This window comes from Glandiceps talaboti, chromosome 20 (genome assembly GCF_964340395.1).
Source record: "Glandiceps talaboti chromosome 20, keGlaTala1.1, whole genome shotgun sequence".
Taxonomy (NCBI): Eukaryota; Metazoa; Hemichordata; class Enteropneusta; family Spengelidae; genus Glandiceps; species Glandiceps talaboti.
Window position 1 is genome coordinate 15576427 of NC_135568.1, and position 19958 is coordinate 15596384.

The 19958-nt window shown below is 34.9% G+C and overlaps 2 protein-coding genes across 4 annotated transcripts in view; one reads left to right on the forward strand and one right to left on the reverse strand.

Moving 5' to 3' along the window:
- The window catches only part of LOC144450504 (dynein axonemal heavy chain 7-like), a 68333-nt gene extending 65600 nt beyond the window's left edge, over positions 1–2733 (forward strand). For all 3 annotated transcript variants that reach the window (XM_078141142.1, XM_078141144.1, XM_078141143.1), the window contains 3 exons: positions 163–340; positions 829–932; positions 1381–2733. In XM_078141142.1, the coding sequence (XP_077997268.1) occupies positions 163–340; positions 829–932; positions 1381–1587 (489 nt within the window). In that variant the 3' untranslated portion in view covers positions 1588–2733. The remainder of the gene's footprint in view (positions 1–162; positions 341–828; positions 933–1380) is intronic.
- Positions 2734–9475: 6742 nt separating this feature from the next.
- The window catches only part of LOC144450606 (oxysterol-binding protein-related protein 3-like), an 82991-nt gene continuing 72508 nt past the window's right edge, over positions 9476–19958 (reverse strand). The window contains exons 13-22 of the mRNA XM_078141250.1: positions 19373–19492; positions 18517–18616; positions 17876–18054; positions 15929–16141; positions 15008–15150; positions 13896–14031; positions 12883–13024; positions 12295–12421; positions 11634–11756; positions 9476–10793 (exon numbers count right to left, since the gene is read on the reverse strand). Of these exons, the coding sequence (XP_077997376.1) occupies positions 10688–10793; positions 11634–11756; positions 12295–12421; positions 12883–13024; positions 13896–14031; positions 15008–15150; positions 15929–16141; positions 17876–18054; positions 18517–18616; positions 19373–19492 (1389 nt within the window). The 3' untranslated portion in view covers positions 9476–10687. The remainder of the gene's footprint in view (positions 10794–11633; positions 11757–12294; positions 12422–12882; positions 13025–13895; positions 14032–15007; positions 15151–15928; positions 16142–17875; positions 18055–18516; positions 18617–19372; positions 19493–19958) is intronic.

Consider the following 19958-nt stretch of genomic DNA (forward strand, 5'->3'; position numbering starts at 1 on the left):
CTCAGTGGTGAAATATTACAGATAGCACCATTGTGAGGAAGATGAACTAGTTTTTAATTTTTAATTTTCAGTGGTATGTTTAGCTAATATGACTTTTAGAGAAAAAAGAAGGTTTTAGGGAGCATGATAACTTGAGTAATTGTTTGTTTGTTTGTTTGACAGGACTGGTATGATGTAGGAGCCCCTGTTATATTTTGGGTATCAGGCTTCTACTTCACGCAGGCATTCTTAACCAGTGTACAACAGAACTATGCCAGAAAATACACCATACCAATTGACTTACTTGGATTTGACTATGATGTGATGGACGACAAGAAGTACAAAGAAGCTCCTGAAGATGGTCAGTACAACCTGTTTATTATTAGCCTCACACCCCTCAAATGGTGTCAAAAATGTATATACACACTATTTCTGGGTGTCTATTGCAATACAAAATCCACACAAAACTGCGACCCTCTGTCATATTGAAAATTAAATCAGTTAAGAAATGTTCATGATCACAAAGTAATTTTTATATTTTAGTCATACACATGTTTCTTTTCCTTAATTTATATTTTTTCAAAAACAAAAGGCTTATAATTTATAAACACTAGAGGGCGCCATACAATGCGAAATCAATACATCTGTACAGCATCCATCATGGCATGAACAAGACTGACTGCAGTCAAAAGCTCTTAGCTTATCAAAAGTATGTTGTCTGTATAGGTTAAAATTGTAGTACTCAATATATTACTATTATAAAAACAAAAGGCAAGGGACTGTTTGAGCACTAGAGTGCGCCATACAAATATGACCAATGAAACTAATGTTATGATGTTGTTGTAACAGGTGCCTACATCAATGGCTTGTACATGGATGGTGCCAGATGGGACAGGAGATCAAAACTGATAGCAGAGTCGCAACCTAAAGTATTACAAGACCCTATGCCAGTGGTAAGTCTAAAGTTACAGCTGAACCCGCTGACTTGCATAGACGATACAATTCTATGAATCATTGTGAATTTTGACAAATAAAATATGAAAATTAAAATCTAAATTTTTGAACAAATAGTCTGTGGGCATGATACTGTCTGACTCAATATTTTGACAATCATGTTGTTGTCTCATGATTTATATTACATCTCGGCTTGTTACAGCCATATCAATTTATTTGTAAAATTATAATGTTGTGAATAAATACATTCTGGATTAATTTGAGAAGATCCACCGGATTTTTTTTTTTTTTTTTTTTTTTTTAAATGTAATTTTTTCACATTTCACAGTAAAGCAAACATTTCACATAGAATACACATGTCCTAACATTATTAAAATATTTATATTTTTGAATTTTTTTTTTTAAATGTCTTGGCGAGATTCTTATTCATATTTTTGTGTTTAATAGATTTGGTTAAAACCATGCAAGAAGGACGAAGTACCAGATAAACAAACGTACCTTGCACCAGTGTACAAAACTAGTGACAGACGTGGTACTCTCTCGACCACCGGCCACTCTACAAACTTTGTCATCGGCATGGAAATACCATCAGATAAACCATCAACACACTGGATCGGTCGCGGCGTTGCTTTACTCTGCCAGTTAGACAACTAAAAAACCATAAAATATTGACATTTACGTTATTGCTACGATCACGGGCTGACATTGAAGAAATTTGGGACATTGAATTTTCAACTTTCCGAGGGCTGGCTTGGAACTTTGCAGTGACAATAAAGGAAAAAAAACTTGAATGTTTACCTCTTTGTGTATATTCTGACGTGTTATTTGAATTACTATTGCTCTATTGCTCTTCACTATTAATTTTACCCAAGATTGGCTCGCTGTCTCTAATATCCCATAAATCCTGGAGCTGACGTTCACTCCAGGGTTCATGATGAAACATTCGCAAGTTGTATTATATTACTACACAATTCTGTGATTTTTCCCCCTCCGTCCAAATATACGAGTATATTCGCATAGGTCGTCCATCTATCATTAAAATTTTGAAAGATTTGCTGTGTTTTTTTCACAGTGTGTAAAATTTACCTTTTGTATAGTAAAAACATTCCTTTAATTAATTCCTTTGATATTTTACCAAAGTCAAATTTGTATAGTGTAGTGTAGTCCTGTATAGAAAATTGCTATAGAGAGTATTTTCAGACAATGGTTGGGTAAAGCAGTAATAAAACTGGACAAGTGTAAACTTACATGAACAGTGCAGGAATAGAGAACAGTCATTTGTAGTTGTGACAAAGTATTGAAATGAATAGAATTTTCCATTGAAAAATGGAGTATTCCATGGAAAAAAGAATATTCCATGGAATTTTCTGTGAAATGAGTGGAATATTCATGGAAATATGGAATATTCCATGGAATTTTCTTTGGAATTAGTGGAATATTCCATGGAATTTTTCAAGGAATATATGGATTTTTCCATGGAAAGACAGTTAGAAATACTTCCAGGTTTTCCAAGATTTTTTCCAGTGACAGTGTTTTGTATATTGTAATATTTGTCATTTTTGCACTGTGCACTGTTTATATTCTAACCTAAGACAGAGTGTGCCTTTTTTGAGAGTTTGGACCCGGCACTAATTTATGTCGAGTGTAGAGTATTTGAACCAACAATGCTTTTCAAGAAAGATGATGTTTTCACAGAGAAGGTGTTAATGAAAGTAATATATGAAAAAGAGAGAGAGATGTTGAGGTAGAACTGAGAAAATATGCATTGTATGTTTGCAGAGGTATTATTCCAATAAAATCCTGAAGTTTTACCCAAAAACTGAGTGTTTGCTTTTCTTTCCCCATAATTAAAAAAAAGTTAAAGGTACACTACCTGCAACTGATCATTGTTTATAGAAATTATTTGTTAGATTTAATGACATTCATAATATTGTAGACCCTGAGCAGTATTCAGTCACCTGTTGATGCATGTATTTTTTGTAGCTATATACATGATAAATCGAACCAAATTTATTTTTGGGTCTGCACCTAAAATCAGCGCCCTCAACTGTAATCACAATTTCAATCTTTTGCTGCACTGTTTATAGATAATATCAACCACCGATTAGCATGCACAATGTCTTATTATTGATATTTTAACAATTTTCAATGAATACATTATGGTTGTCTGATTGAGAAACGATACTACAGTTACAAGCTAGTCATTTTAACATGGAAATGGATTCAAAACTGAGCTTTCACTCAATGTTTTAACTTGTCACTACACCACCTATGGATAATATTGACCACTAATTAACAGATACAATGTCTTTTTATAAGTAACTGACTAATTTTTAATTAATATAACTTCGTTATTTAATGAAAAAAATATCTCAGTTGCAGCTCGTGCAGCTTTAAAGGTCTGCTCTGATAAGGATTAAATTTTAGTTGTGAAAAACAGTTGTCTGGCAGAGTTCTAGAAATAGATGATCATAAACATAGGAGAGATTCTATGGCGACACTAATAATATAACACTAACACAAGAACCTGGGATTGAATCATGAGGTTTTCATCAGATAAGTTTTCCTTGAGTAAAGCTCTATACAACGTTGAGTCCATTGTCATAGCGCCCTCTAGTGGTAACAATTGTCAGACTTTGATTGATTCCTGCCTCAGTATACATATACTGATTGAAAAGACTAAAGTTTCCTGTTCATGCCAGTACAGACATGGAATCAATCCTAGCTAGCTAGCTGTGGTAAGTCTACTAATTAATGCTTGTCATACAGCTGCGCCAAGAGATGTTTATGGCATGATTTCAGGGAGTCGGGACGTAATTATGCGTTACTTATTTGAGTTAACCACTACATTTTGGACAATTTTGTCTTCACTTCGGTAACTCATTTGAGTCATTCACCAAGTTTCAACTTGAGTCAACTCAAAAAAGTTATGCATAATCAATATTAAAAAAATATAATAAAGACACCACTTGTGTGATCGAACACCAATAATAGCTTTAGTTTGTGTCAATCCGAATTTGCCGATAGCTTGCTTTCCATAGTAGTACACAGCCCATATCATATCTGTTTATGGCTGAGGAGAGGCTTGAATACTCCCGTTCATATACCAATCCATAGAACATATAGTCTAGAAGCTAGCTGTAGCTTCCAATCTTTAAATCTCGTCTCGTGTCAAACTCAATGAGGTCCTAAGATGAAATTTCAAATTGAAATGAAGCCACCCACACAATCATTAACACCATGTCTTGTTAATCGATCACAGAATTCTGCCCAATGGTAAGTCATGGGGCAGTTACATAATGTCCAAATATGGTATATTTGTCACCTCAGGATGCTACTTATACATTGTTCTAACAGTTGGGGGTCTACTCATTTACATAATGTCCAAATATGGTATATTTGTCATATCAGGATGCTACTTATACATTGTTTTAACAGTTGGGGTTTACTCATTTACATAATGTCCAAATATGGTATATTTGTCATATCAGGATGCTACTTATACATTGTTTACATCATTCTAACAATTGGGGTTTACTCATTTGCATGAATAACTTTTGGTTCATGATTTCTCATGGAGCTAGACAGGGTGATGTAAGATCTTGAAAATCGAAACCACAGACACCAACTACACACTACACAACGTACATAATACACTTTGGACAAAACTGCATAATTTGTGAATTTTTTATTCATCCATTCCCCTTGTACAATTGCCAGGCTGATCTGTCAATAAAAACAATTGAGTACATACTATAATATACACACCATTCGGCTGACAAAATGGAACATTCTCTTGAGCCCTAAATTTTTAAAAATGAAAACAGTGCATGAAAAAAAGTAGGAAGGAATACTAAAAGTAGTACAAAAAAAATCATAAGGTATTTTTTATCATGATAAAATACCATGGCAACATAAAAGACCACATAACAGAAAACTTTGAACAAAGTCTTTAAGAGCATCCTTGCACTCTGAAAGTTAATCTGTACAGTATGCTGCGATGGGGCGCCCTCACACATTAGTCAACCGCCAGATAGAGCAAGCTGGTGAGGGCGAAGTGACACAATGTATATTGCAGTTTATCTTAAGGTAAAGTGCATCAATTTTCTTGAAAATCAAAGTTATTCAAATACCTCCAAATTTTGCTTATGAAATCTTGTTTGCAGACACTTTATTTTAGTGTTGTGCCCGTTTTAAATAATAAAAAAAATTGGGGTTCACTGTCTTACTCTCAAAGGAAATCAGCATTCTTTTGATATAGTTACCACAGTCTTTGGCGGCCATTTTGGATTCTGAAACAGCTTCATTTTTTGTGAGAATGAATGTTGATGGACTCTGGGTTCACGACAATTCCTACTCACAGATTAAAATTTTTTGGATACAAATCCTCATATTTTTGCTGACATCTCGTCAACATCATCATGTGTGTACCACAATAGGCTACCCAAGACACATGACAATAGCCATTGTAGTATACCCCTGACAATGTTGAGGAAACATCAGCGAAAATTTGAGATTCATTTCCAAGAAATCTTTCGACTCAGTGAGTAGAAATTTTCATTCATAAGCTTAATTTTTATATCATTTGATTTTAATCTTGATATAATTTTGCAACAATTTATGTGACCCCTGACTTTTTTTCCAGCAAAGTAAGATCAAAAGGCGCATATTACATTAAACTATCACAGAACACTTCTTTTTAAATTTCTTTACCACTTCTCGTAACACTCAAAATCTCACTTTTAGCACACAAAATTTTACCTTGTAAAGTATCTAACTTTTAAGTTATTTTTCATAGGAAAGTTACCTGAATGGAAAGAACTCATGTTAATATCTTTAATTGCTTTTGTATATGTTGTATTGTTTGTTTACTTCGCTCTCATGTTCTATAGAAGATATCTTACAGGAGAAATGAAGATGCCTTGGTGTTTCACTCATGAGACGCAGCATTTTTTTAACATCCACAGAGACAACTTCTAATGCAAAAGAAATCATTATAGAAATGCCGCACACAGTTGGAGTGTAGAAGTAGACATTAAGTTAAAATGTTGATTATCAGTTGGAAAGTCAACAACTGCAGCCATTAAAATCATCAAGTCCATGTGAAATGTTTTCAGCAGAGGCCTGTTTCTACTGCACTGTGAAAGAATAGCAATGCTTTATCACTTTTCAATATGATTGGGCAAAGGATCCTGCTGTGTGTGTTGTGTGTCTCTGTTATGTCTAGACTTGAGTTGTGTCCATCTGTATGTTAACAACATTGTGGCCTGTGAGTGAAACACCAAGGCAACTTTATTTCTCCTGTAGAGACGATTGCATACACTAAAAACACTGTAAATCACATGCAGAATAAAGAGTTTCGTTTAAACACTTGAAATGATCCATCCAAAGCTGAGATTTCTAAGTTAAAACAGACTGCACAAATGTAACATTTCAGATACTATTTGTCCTCTAAATTTCTAAATACATGAAATAGTTGTCCAACTTGTTGAGTTGCCTATATCGTCTCAAAAATTTATTTTGTAAGAGTTTACCATCTCTACCCAGGAATAGTTCTTGTGGATTGAAATATGATATATTGTATTTTGTTAAACAAGAAAGCAAAACTTTATTTAAATATATTTGGGTACAATGCATTTTCCAATGTGAAGAGAAAATGACTCTAAATCTGACTTGGAAACCAGCACAGTGCATTTTGCAAGATAAAGACAGCAAAACTCAAATAAAAAATATCGGCAAAATAAATTTTGTGCTAAAAGCACAAAAGTTGACAGCTGATACAATGCATTTTAGGATGGAGGTGAGCACAACTCACATTTCAAATACTGGTATAACATATTTTGTGCAAAAATACACAACCCATAGTTGAACACTGATACAATGTATTTCGCTTTTTAGAATAACTTGACCTATGAAAACTGGCACAATGCATATTTTGTGCAAAGAAAAAACCAACCAGTACTTCAAAACTGGTACAATGCATTTTACAATGCAAGTAAGCAGAACTCGCATTTCTAATTCTGTGATAATGTATTTTGTGCACACAAAAAAACAATAACCAATACTTGAAAACCGGTACAACGCATTTTACAATGCAAGTAAGCAGAACTCGCATTTCTAATACTGTGATAATGTATTTTGTGCACACAAAAAAACAATAGCCCGTTCTTGAAAACTGGTACAATGCATTTTACAATGCAAGTAAGCACAATGCATTTTACAATGCAAGTAGGCACAACTCACATTTCTAATACTGGGATAATGTACAATGAGTTTTTGTTATGCACGAAAGAACAATTAAAAGACTTGAGTATTATGACACACACATCACTAAATGTACCTTTAGTGGCAAAAATTCAATATTGCTGTGACTGAAAATATTCGATTTGAACTTTGTCCATAACTGATTAGAACCCTTACATTTCATCTAATCCATCAAACATGAAAAAACTTGTATTCAGAGAATGCCATGTTTTGAAAATGTTTTTATTTGAACAAGTATCTGACTTTGAATACACATTCACTCTGTAGGAAACGTTGAATTAAGCTAAACTATAACTTCACTTCATTTCAACACCACTTGTACATGTAGCACTTATTGGGGAAATAAAATTGTCTATGTTTTAATAACCTGTCTACAAGCCTTCTTAGTTTTAAAACATTAACTTCCCCCTACAACATAGCTTTACTGGTATTCAATTATGAAATCCATGACATCATGGTATTAGTGTGTCGTACTTGGGGGTATTCACATGAGCGTTTATGGTGTTCTCTCCAGCCATAAGAAAAGTCAATGAAAGTGCAGCAGAAAACACTGCTAGTACATGTGCTACCCTTAGTATCATACAACCCAGGAAAAAACAGCGGTGCATTTGCTTGGTCGTGGTAAGCAGGAATGAGACATGGTTCATGCAGAAACATATAGTATAATTACCATCGATACATCACTTACCAATACCACAGGAACTGGAATCTATAACTCTGTTTACTGATAGAATGCTACATGTTATAACAATCAAGTACAAGGGTTAGTGTTACATTATAACTTCTACAGGCATCACTGTTGTTTTTGTATCAGTTGTATTAGTGTTTCTACCTAATTTTCTCTTTGCATGACGTCATTCCTTGGCTCATTTTATTCTAGCAAACACACCAGTGTTTTTTTGAGGGTTGTACTTGCACTTACACGTCATGGGTTCTGTTATTATATATATAAAGTTTATCTGAAACAGAGCAAATTCCAAGTAAGTTTTTACACTCCTATGATCCCAGTCAAGTTTGTTGCAGTGGGTGTAACGTTGTTTGACACTATGGGTTGATTGACGGGTAATACCAGTATAAAATAAATGACTTGTCTATTCTGCATATTTGGCACAGCCTTGTAAATAACAACAATGTAATCAATCTATTGTATTGTAACTCTTAATACTAACTATAATATCATGTTTAGTCATTGCAGTTGTCATCTTATCCTAATGTACACAACAACAACATATTTCATTGGTTGTCAAGAAGATGTTATCAGATAGCATAGAAGAACATGGTTTTTCATTGGTTGCCCATAGGATGTTATCCCAAGACAGAGAACATGGCTTTTCATTGGTTGCCCATAGGATGTTATCCCAAAACAGAGAACATGGCTTTTCATTGGTTGTCCATAGGATGTTATCCCAAGACAGAGAACATGGCTTTTCATTGGTTGTCCATTAGATACTATTCCTTTACAAAGTATAACATGAGTTGTAATTGGTTGTTCAGAACAGTCTAATGCAATAGCAGGGAATAATATAATCCCTTACTATAGCTATTCTTTGAAACCCCATAGCAGGGAAATACATCATGGCTTTTCATTGGTTTTTCATACAGTGACTTAACCTTTCAAAACCACTGGGGACAACAGGATTTCTGATTGGTTGAAAATAAGACGACAACTGCTGACTGACTAAAAATTTTTAAAAACTGTCAAATACACACTATTGCATACTGTGTTGATTAAATATAATATTATTATAGAACACACACCTCTGCCAACCCATTATGTACAAGCACCAATAGAAATAACAACTTATTACTTAGCGTTTGTTTAATAACAATAACTGTAAATGCATAGTAAGTAATCAACACATAATTATCTCCCACATAACAATTTAAAAGACCTGTACTCAAAGCTATCGCATAATCATTAATTTAAAAAAAAGAAGAAGACTTATTTCAAATTGTTGTTCAGTTCCTCAACACTTGCTGCTGGAGTTGTTATATATTTAGACATAGATTTAGAGGTTAAAGGTTAAATAAAGGTTAATGGTTAAGTAGGGTCAAAGGTCATACAAAGGTTAATGTAGCAATGATGCTATATATGGTTCACATAAGTGGCTTCTTGTGTAATGCCCATGTCGGGTCAAAGGTCATACAGAAGTTAAAGTAGCAATGATAGAGGGGGTTAATATAACTGGCTTCTTGTAATGCCCAGAACAAAATGTCTACATCGGGAAAATATAAAGCTTGTTGTTGTTGTTGTTGTTGTTGTTGTTGTTGTTGTTGTTTTGGTGGGGTTTTTTGTCGAATATTAGAGATTCATGAGTTGTTATGTTTTGAGTCTTGGTGTGGTTGAGATGAAGTACAAATAATCAGGATTAAAATGCAGAATGCATGGCCAATACAAATGGGGGCTGTTTTGTGTCAAGTATAACGTAAACCTCAATATTTTCGCTACAAGAAAGTTTTGCAATTTTACAGTCTTCAGCTAGTTCTCAAAGACTAATTTTTACTAGTTTCCAGACTGGTACATTGTGTTCATCTACAAGAAATATTTTAGTCACTACTTGTTTTTTGCATTTTTGTGTTCTAACGAAATAAGCAAAAATAAATCTTTCAGAGAAAATGTCCATGTTTACAGTACATTACACACGGTGTACGTAGATGTACTATGGCTGTATCCCTGGAATCACTGACGATGACTTTATGCCAACATTTGAAATGTTACTTATTGTATATATTCTCACTTAGTGGTAGTAAGACATACTGGATGTGTTGTAACAGCAAAACAGCCTGTCCAGTTTAGACTGTACGATACGTCGTGCCATTCCACCCTCGCGGCCTCCTCTCCACCTGGGAAGGGTTGACCGATGTGTGAGGGCGCCCCCGTCATGACGTACCTTACAGGATAACCACAGTTTTGAAACATCGCTTTCTTAAAAAACAACAACAGTACTTTGACCTTGAAGAACGTAGGTCTACAATTGAACCTTTGTAATTTGATAAACCATGACAAACATCACTGTAAGTATTTGAAAATTAAAATATACTGACATTGAACTTCACACCATAATCGGCCCCCTGTTATTACAATATTTCTAAGTTATATAACTTCTGAGACGAGACTTTCTGTCCGCAGCCATCTAAAATCTACGTACTACATCTACAAGACATTGTTTGGGAACAAGATGCAAACTTTCCATCACAGAGAATTTACAGTAAACTTATTTGCATGAGTTTTTTTTTTTTTTCCACTTAAATTTAAAAACAAAAATTTCTTGACGTCAGTATCTTGTAATACTAGAGTTACTGTAAATTTAGTTTTTGATATCTTCAATATATTCTATCAATATCCCAGAGAACAAGTTCCTGAACAAGCATTTTGTAATCATTTATAACTGGAATAAGGTTTATGTTGGAGTTGTTCATAATACTTGTATTTGTGACTTGAATATTTGGCAGTAACAGCGTGATCAGTACTGAAATTCCGATCTTTTTTTCACCATAATTTGGTAAACGTCATACTGGCAAAGCCTGGATCTTCCCTCTCTTTCCAGTAGTTTCCTTTCGATATCCAGCATTCTTTGCCACCTTCCATTGATCTCCTGGAAAAATATGAAAAAATCACTCACATTATAAATCTCCAAAGTCATAGCTTCTTCAGTCATCATCACTTATTTGCCACAAGAGGGCACTATTTATGTAAATTTACTATTTGCATAAATAACTTTTTTGTCACTAGAGGGGGCTCTTCATATGAACTTATAATTTGCATAGATCACATTATTTTTTGCAAATCTGTAGTTAACATCGAGTGAAACAAGTTCCTGATACACCGCTTTGTAAATCTACCTTTGACATGAGTTGAAACATGGTTATTATTTTCACGGTATATATGCAAATTCCACATTCTGGTTATCGATCTACAAGGAGATCCCCTTCTTTGTCTCATCAAACTCCAAATTTTTATGTGATAGAATTGACTTTTTTGTAAGAACTTTACAGCGTAGGAAATCATTCAAACATACCGACCGCTGTTTGACAGCGTCTGAGATTAGCAAGAAATAACATTACTTTCATGTACAATCACTTGTGATTTCAGAGAAACATCAAGCTGATATTATACCTTCAATGGGTATCTTTGCAATGGGCTATTGCATGATGGGATTCAGCAGAAATAATATATTCATGGTTGAACAATGAATATTCATGACGCCTGAGTATTTATTACCTATAGTGTAAAACATCTCTCATGAATATTCATGACCCCTGAGAGCTTATTCCCTTTAGTGTAAAACATCTCTTAGTGGACATTCAATGTGACTCCTGTGTTTATTCCCTTTAGTGTAAACATCTCATGAATATTCATGACTCCTGAGTGCTTATTTCATTTAGTTTAAAACATCTCTCATACCGTATGGAATATAATTATCAGTTGTACATACTTGAAGAAATTAGGCTCATAAGTGATTTTATCCTCTTCTCGTTTCTTTCTCCTATCTCTCTGTAACAGCTCTATCCTAGCCTTCTCTTTCTCTGCTCCATCTACATGACCTTCCTCCAACATCCTGTAAGATAAAATTAGGTCAGGTCAAGTTAGGTCAGGTCAAGTTAGGTAAAATCATGTTGCCATTTGTTTCTGAATGATTAATGTAACAGTCCTTAGGCAAGATTTGAACCACGATTGTGCCTCAGTCAACCCAGCTGTATAATTGGGGACCTGGTAGGATAGAGGTTGCAATGTGAATCCTATATGCTTATAGAGGCTGCAATGGATTGTATGCTACAGGCGGTTGTTCCATTGTGTGTGTGTGGGGGGGGGGGGGGACGACCCACTATATACAATAGTAACCCACTTTTAATACAATGTTGAAAAGAGTTATCTAAAAGCAGCATCATCACCGTCATCATTGGTGGTCCATAAAATATGAATTGTTTTTGCAGTTGGAGATTCTAGTAAAACTTACAGAGTCTTGTTTGTATGATACACCATATTGGGGCACTCTCGCAAGTTCTATCCCTCTATGAGAAGACCGCCGAGGGTAGAACAGTATGACACATAGTTTACTTCAATCTCGAGTGAAAGTATGAAAGTATGTTTTTTACCTTTGGTCTGTTCTAAATCTGCTGTCAGTGTGAGGCAATAAATGTTTTGTTGTTGGGTTGATTTCATTCAACTCAATAGCAAATCTTGAAAAGCCATAGTACAGATCAAAGTCTTCTGGCATTGCACCTGAAAACAGTCACAAATCAGTTTATGAGTCACTAGAATGATAAATACTGCCAATGGCAATGTGCACAACTGAAATCCAATGTCTGATATACACATACAGTGAGAGAAACACACCTCAAATATGAAAACACCCCTACAGAATAATGGGACATCCCATGGACTTTAGCCAAGTGATTATGTAAAATTATGTAACCATACTTCCATTGTAAAAGATGACCTATTTTGACAGAAAATCACTCTTTTTGGACATAACTTGAAAACTGTCATTTATGATACGTACCAAAAAATACTGTTCTAACAATGCCAGACAATTGCAATGTCAAAGAAGACATGCCTACATTGTACTATTAATAAGTATTTTCACTTCAGTAAAATAACTTTTAAACTCAGCTTGTGCCACATTAATAAACTTTTATTTGAACCAGACTTTGTTGGATCATTGCATGTAATGATTTACTTACCTGGCCTCCATATACACTTAGCTGACCCAGATTCACCACAATATAATCCCTCCGTCCATTTACCAAATAGATGATGCATTACTTTACCATTATCACATACACTACCATACACCTCATATCGCTTACTACTGAAATAACTTGCCTGAAATTAAGAACAAACAGTTTTTAATGGAATGGAGTGTAGAAAGTCACAAGAAATAATCATTCTTTGTTTTTATAAATCATTCAGATTTTAATTCTAAGAAATCTTTGGAACTTCATTTAGATATTATGACTCTGGTATTACATCGAGGCTTTGGTTTACTATTAAAATAGACATAAACTGTAGTCGTTCGATAGGGTAGATTCCACAAGTGGGTTATAGCAGTTCCTCTGTTGTACAAATCTAATCACTCTGTGATCAAGATAGTGTAAACATTGGAAGTCCCAGAACAGTACACTGCAAGTTTATGGAACTAGTTTTCAGAGAGCCACTCTACCGAGACTATAATTAAATCAACATCCATTCAATAGCTTATCACTGTTGTATCAACTGTTGTGACAATAGTTTTAGTTTGTGTCTATCTTAGTACACTGAAGCCCTGATTACCAGTCGAGTAATAACTGCCAATACATACGTGGTGATATATTTTGCCCATATGCTGGATATCCATGTGTCATGAACATGTATCAGCAACTCAACATGTTGCCCATCTCTTTATATATGCAATGTACTATCCACATTTTAATTTATCCTGCCCACCACATATCAGTGTCTGCATGCTATCCACATGTCAATAAAAATTTCCAACATCTCATCACATGCATGCCATATGACAATTATTGAGTCAGTCAGTTAGTCAGTCAGTCAGCCAGCCAGCCAGCCAGCTAGTCAGCCAGTCACTCACTCACTCAGTCACTCACTCACTCACTCACTCACTCACTCAGTCATTCAGCCAGCCAGCCAGCCAGTCACTCAGTCAGTCAGCCATGACATTCATCATTCATATTATATACACATCAACAGATCTTACCTTGGCAAATGTTAATTTACATGAGATCGTTCCATTTCTGATAACCATTTCACCATACTGGTCTACCCAACGTTGTCCACTTAAAATATTATGTACACATGTAGTGACTTTATTCCACTTGTAATGGTCATTGAACCTACAATGAGATTAACAATGGTAATTTTCTGTGTGCAAATAAAGAACCCCCCTGCTTAGTAGAAAGGGGATTAATATACACGCTATTGGTGTCTAATCTGTTTTATTTCATTTGTAGCAAAAAAGTTTCGGCATGACAGAAAACATTGTGCCATTGAATATAAACTCTATAGTCACTCTGGTTTGCTAGTACATAATGATATAATTGTATTCTCACGTACAACTTTGACATCTGATTTCTGTTAAACCCAGTATGCCTCTGTCTCTACATTCAAGTTTATCTAGATTGTGACAACACAATATCAAAGAAGACTGTTTTTAATACTACAATTATAGTACATGTATGGTACAATGGCATGTTAGTCCATAGATCCTATGTGTATGATTACTCAGACTGTGTAAGGCAGCATTTTTGCTAACGTTTGGTTAGCCAGGTATAAGAGTAAAAGCTAAATCTGGAAAAACTAATTTCAAGTACAATGCACCATAATTTTGGTAGGGAACCCCTGTACATTCATTGATCATGGAAATTGGGTGTATATTAAACACTTATTGCCTGGCTATGAAGGCACTAGTAGATGTCTACTACCCTAGGGGCTACTATGTAGCAATTATCCCCTGAGGCTGAACGCTGAGGGAAATACTTGCTACATAACAGCATGAGGAGTAATATGACATCTACTACCCACCAGTGTGCATACATAATGTAAGGCCACGCAATAGATAATTTATCACACCTCACATTCTCAGACACATATTATTTCCATTGTCAAGGCAAATCACATAGTGCCCTAGGGAAAATAAGATATGAACAGTGCCCATTCTATGCAAATTGAGGTCACTAATGGTCACTGGTCCATACCATGTGACATGATCTAAGCCAATCAATGAAGGCTATAGTAACAGGATGTGGTAAAACACCTACTACCCACCCTAAGCAAATACATTGTTAAGACTATATTAAAGGTTTTATTTACCTTGGTATAGTTAGATTAACAAGACCAATTGGTAGGAATTCCATGGATTTACCCCAAAACTTGGTTTTGATTCTAACGTCCTGCCATAGTGTGTAGTTTTCACTTTCACAATAACCAGCTGATATTGGTGGATGGTGAGACACCTGAAATACAAATTATGTTCATTAACAATTAATATCTGACCAAACACTAAATTATAGTTACAAAGTTATTAAACACAATGAGTTTACAGCTAAAATGATGTAGGCTTGGTGTTTCACTCACATGACATGATATTTATAATAAACACCCCCAGACAACTCCTAATGCAAAGGAAACAATAACATACTAGTAGGTGCCGTGCACAGTGGGGATATAGAAGTAGTCAAGTTGAAATGTTGATAATAAAGAATTGCAGCCATTAAAATCACCAAGTTCATGTGTAATGTTTTCATTAGAAGCCAGTTTTTACTGCAATGTGAAAGAATAGTAATGCTTATCAGTGTTCAATGTGATTGGGCAAAGTATCCTGTTGTGTTTATTGTGTCTCTGTTATTGTTAGTCTAGAGTTGAAATATGTCTATCTCTGTGTCAAAAACGTAACGTCCCATGAGTGAAACACCAAGCTGACATCATTGTAGCCATAATGATGTATAGTTACATAAAAACATGTTAACACACAATTGTATTCCTTTCTGAAATCAGCTGTTTTAGATTAACGTATGTAATAATACAAGAATGAATTATTATTTTTTCTTAATCTTTCATATACAGACACCATTTCAGTGTGTTAGCACTGTTCTCACAATGGAACCTGTATGTTCATAGTTTCATATCAAAATTCCTACTCCCAAAGTCAAAACATCTTGGAAGCAAATCCCACTTTTCTTTGACGCCTCGTACTATCTTGTCATCATCGTTGTAGTAAAATAAGATTCTCACCTGTTCACCTATAAACTTAAACCCCCTATCATCTCTAATAGATTCAAATGTTTCTCCTAGTAATGGATTGAATGGTTTCTGTCCCGCCCTATACTGTGATGATGCATAGCCAGACACTGCAAAGGCTGCTACGAGTACCATACGTTGGTAGACATCCTCCGTCACTGAGGCTTTATCCAGTAATTCACTGTACTCCATCTCTTCACACAGACGCTGTCATACAACACAGTAATGATGATGATTGTAAGAAATAAACTCAGTTCAGTTGGAAAACTACAATACACTATTGAACTGTTTCATATCATAGTGTATCATATCATATCATATTTTATCATGTCAAATTGTATTGTACCATATTGCATACACATGTATCATATAATATTGTAATTTTGTATATCATTTTGCACGATATATCACAACGTATTATAACATATAGTCATATCATATATCATATCTTATATCGAATCAAATCATATGTCATATCAGATCAGGTCAGATTGTATCGTATCATATGGTATGGTATCATATCGCATCGTATCATATCGTATCATATTGTATCATATCTTATCACATAAATACGTGCATATCTTCTACTGTGTGACGTCAAACAGGGGTGATTTCAGAGCATATCACCCCTGTTCTACCGAACTATTTGTTCTCCGTACTGTTCGAGTCAATCCTACGCTACGATCAAGTTTATCGTAATAATTACGTGCTTTCAAAACGTAAATGCATACATTACGTTACATATATCCTTGGATGGCATGAGTTTGATATGTAGAAGTCCTTTTATTTTTATTGATACATTTTATTCTATTTAAAAATCACGTAGATTATCGATGTAGCAGCCGGCAAGCTTACTTACGATTTTCCGTCGCTCAGATCTCCGAACTTACACAACCCGAGAAAATATTATTAAAATGATGGCACAAAAGTCGTATTCAGACAAATTCTACTTACGTTTTAAACTAAATTCGATATTACATGTACATCGCAAGGTTATAACCGATAATTTTGGTTGAGAAACCACAGAACCGCGACCGGCCCGACCAATACCATGGTAAGCTTGACCTCGCGACAGGTCACGCGATTATGTAATTTGCATAGCCGTCGGGCTCCAATTTTTAATACGCGATGAAGAATATAGTGCGATGAAAAGATACAGTATTCGTAAAATACGATTTAAAATTTTAGAATAATAAGGGGAAATACTTAGTTATGTGATAAATATATAATTCCATGAAATCAATGTTAGTTTTACGTCATAATGCTCCTCGTATGATTCCGCGAACTACAAATTCTCGCCTACCGGCTCGAATTTGTATTAGTCCGCGGAATCATACTCTGAGCATTATGACGTAAAACTAACATTGATTTCATGGGATTATATATAAATATCATATGGTATCATATCGTATCATATCATATCATATGGTATCATATCATATCATATCATATCGTATGGTATCATATCATATCATATATCATATCGTATATCGAATTAAATCATATATCATATCAGATCAGGTCAGATTGTATCGTATCGTATGGTATGGTATCATATCGTATTGTATCATATTGTATCATATGGTATCATATCATATCATATGGTATATCGTATCATATCATATCATATGGTATCATATCATATCATATCATATCGTATGGTATCATATCATATCATATATCATATCTTATATCGAATTAAATCATATATCATATCAGATCAGATCAGATTGTATCGTATGGTATCATATCATATAGTATTGCACTGTATTATATTACATCATATCCCAGTAAATCATATCATATCATATAGCGTAATATTATATCATTATAGTCTCCATATAAGTTTCCCAGCCAATCACAATAGACTTTACATCTACTTCACATCATACAACATTCAGTATGAAAATATGACCTTTGACCTGTCACATGACCTCTTACCTGTAACATACTGAGTGGTTCATTCAGCGTAACTGGCATGGACACTTTAGATAGATCTTTACCAATATTCTTTTTAAGTATATTCCATAGACTAATATCTCCTGCATCTGGTCTAGGTACAGGTAACTTACTTCTCCTACCAGTCTGTGAATAACTGGGGCGTGCTTCAATGTCTAACACTGCAATCAAATCAAACCATGGAAACGTTAAATGTGTTGATGGACTAACGCTTTCAATTTTTGTACATTACTTACCCAAAGAAATGAATTACAAAGGGACAGAGCTCTGTTCAGTGGCACTGAAGACCATACTTTGTTTTGTTAAAGAAATCAGTCACACTTCAGTTTCACTTTGAAACAGGGTAGGCTAACATGTATAGATAGCTCCAACACAAAGACATTACTATTTTCACTGGCTCCAGATATCATGCAATGCAGAGAACAATGGATGTAAAGTACAGGTATAAAACTTACCAGTACTAGAACATTGAGACTAAACTTACCACTACTTGGACACTGAGACTAAACTTACCACTACTTGGACACTAAACTTACCACTACTGGGACATTGAGACTAAACTTACCACTACTTAGACACTAAAACTAAACTTACCACTACTGGGACATTGAGACTAAACTTACCACTACTGGGACACTGAGACTGGATATCTAGTGTTTCTTCTGAATTATCATCTTGGTCTTCATCACTCTGTAGACTGGAATCTAACTCATCATCTGATGGCTGTAAATGACACAATACCGTTTCAATTACTGGGGCACAATCTGCAACTTTATGATCTCTAGGGGTTATGTTTGTCTCATATTGGAATGATTATGGTATTCCAAAAATTGAAATACATTGAATCAGGTCTAGAAATTAGTAAACCTCTTCCCCAAAATTTGAAAATGCCAGATTCAGTTACCAACTCTTTTTGAGTTAGTGTAGTGCTATCCGTGGCATCAAATCTTAAGATCTCTCTTTATACCTAACGCAATAAGGTCCTGTAATGAAATTTCAAATGCAGCTGAAGCCACTCACACAGACATTAACATCATGTCTTTGTTAATCAATCACAGAATTCTGCCCAATGATAAGTCAGTGTTTATTGGGGGCAGTTGTTACGTAATATCCAAATATGGTATACTTGTCAGCTCAGGATGCTACTTATACCGTGTTTACATCATTCTAGCAGTTGGAGTTTACTCATTTGTAAGAACAACTTTCGGTTCATGATTTCTCATTAAGCCAGATGGTGGTATTGAAGAGATGATTCAATACCACTGGTAGATCTACAACTGCCGACATCAGATTATATATTTCACATTTGTGTATATTGAACCAACTCTGTCTGTCGGCCATGATTTTTCTAATTTTATTTTAAAAAGTGATTTTTTTGTATGTTTTCTTGTTCAGTAATTTTTGTTCGTTTATGAGTTGTACACTTTTGTACTTCTTTGGACTAAGAATCCATAATAAGGATTTAATACGAATACTTACCGCTGCTTCTGATGAAGTAGAACTTGACAGAATATATTCTTGTGCATCAAAGAATTCACCGACATCAGATACCGTTGATATACTACGTTCATGGTCACGTAACATGATTGGGCTTGTTTGCTGGTAACAATTAAAACACAATGCATGTAAATGTTAGTGAAGGTAAAGGGAAATGGAACTGCAGGAAATACAGGCATTTACATACACTTAAGGTTCTGGATAGTAATTTCATAGTTTTACATCACATACATTACTAACACTGAGTTGAAACTCGTTCCTTATACATTGTCCAGTGGAGGTCCTTGCTGTGGACAGGCACTGCCTTATGGTAGTCAGCAGACATGCATAGTTATGTAATGGTAGAACATAAACCAGACCCTCCTATGCTATATAGTGAAGTCTACCTATACACCCTATCACCATACTGAGCCGTATCAGGGCCCTGGGTACTTTCATTGCAACTTTTCTCAAAGTAGGGGTGGGCTTTCACCCAGACACTCCATTGCAATAGTTGAAACTATATAGGATATTAAGGAATATTACAGCAGGAATGTCCTATCAAACAGAATGATACCCCCCCCCCCCT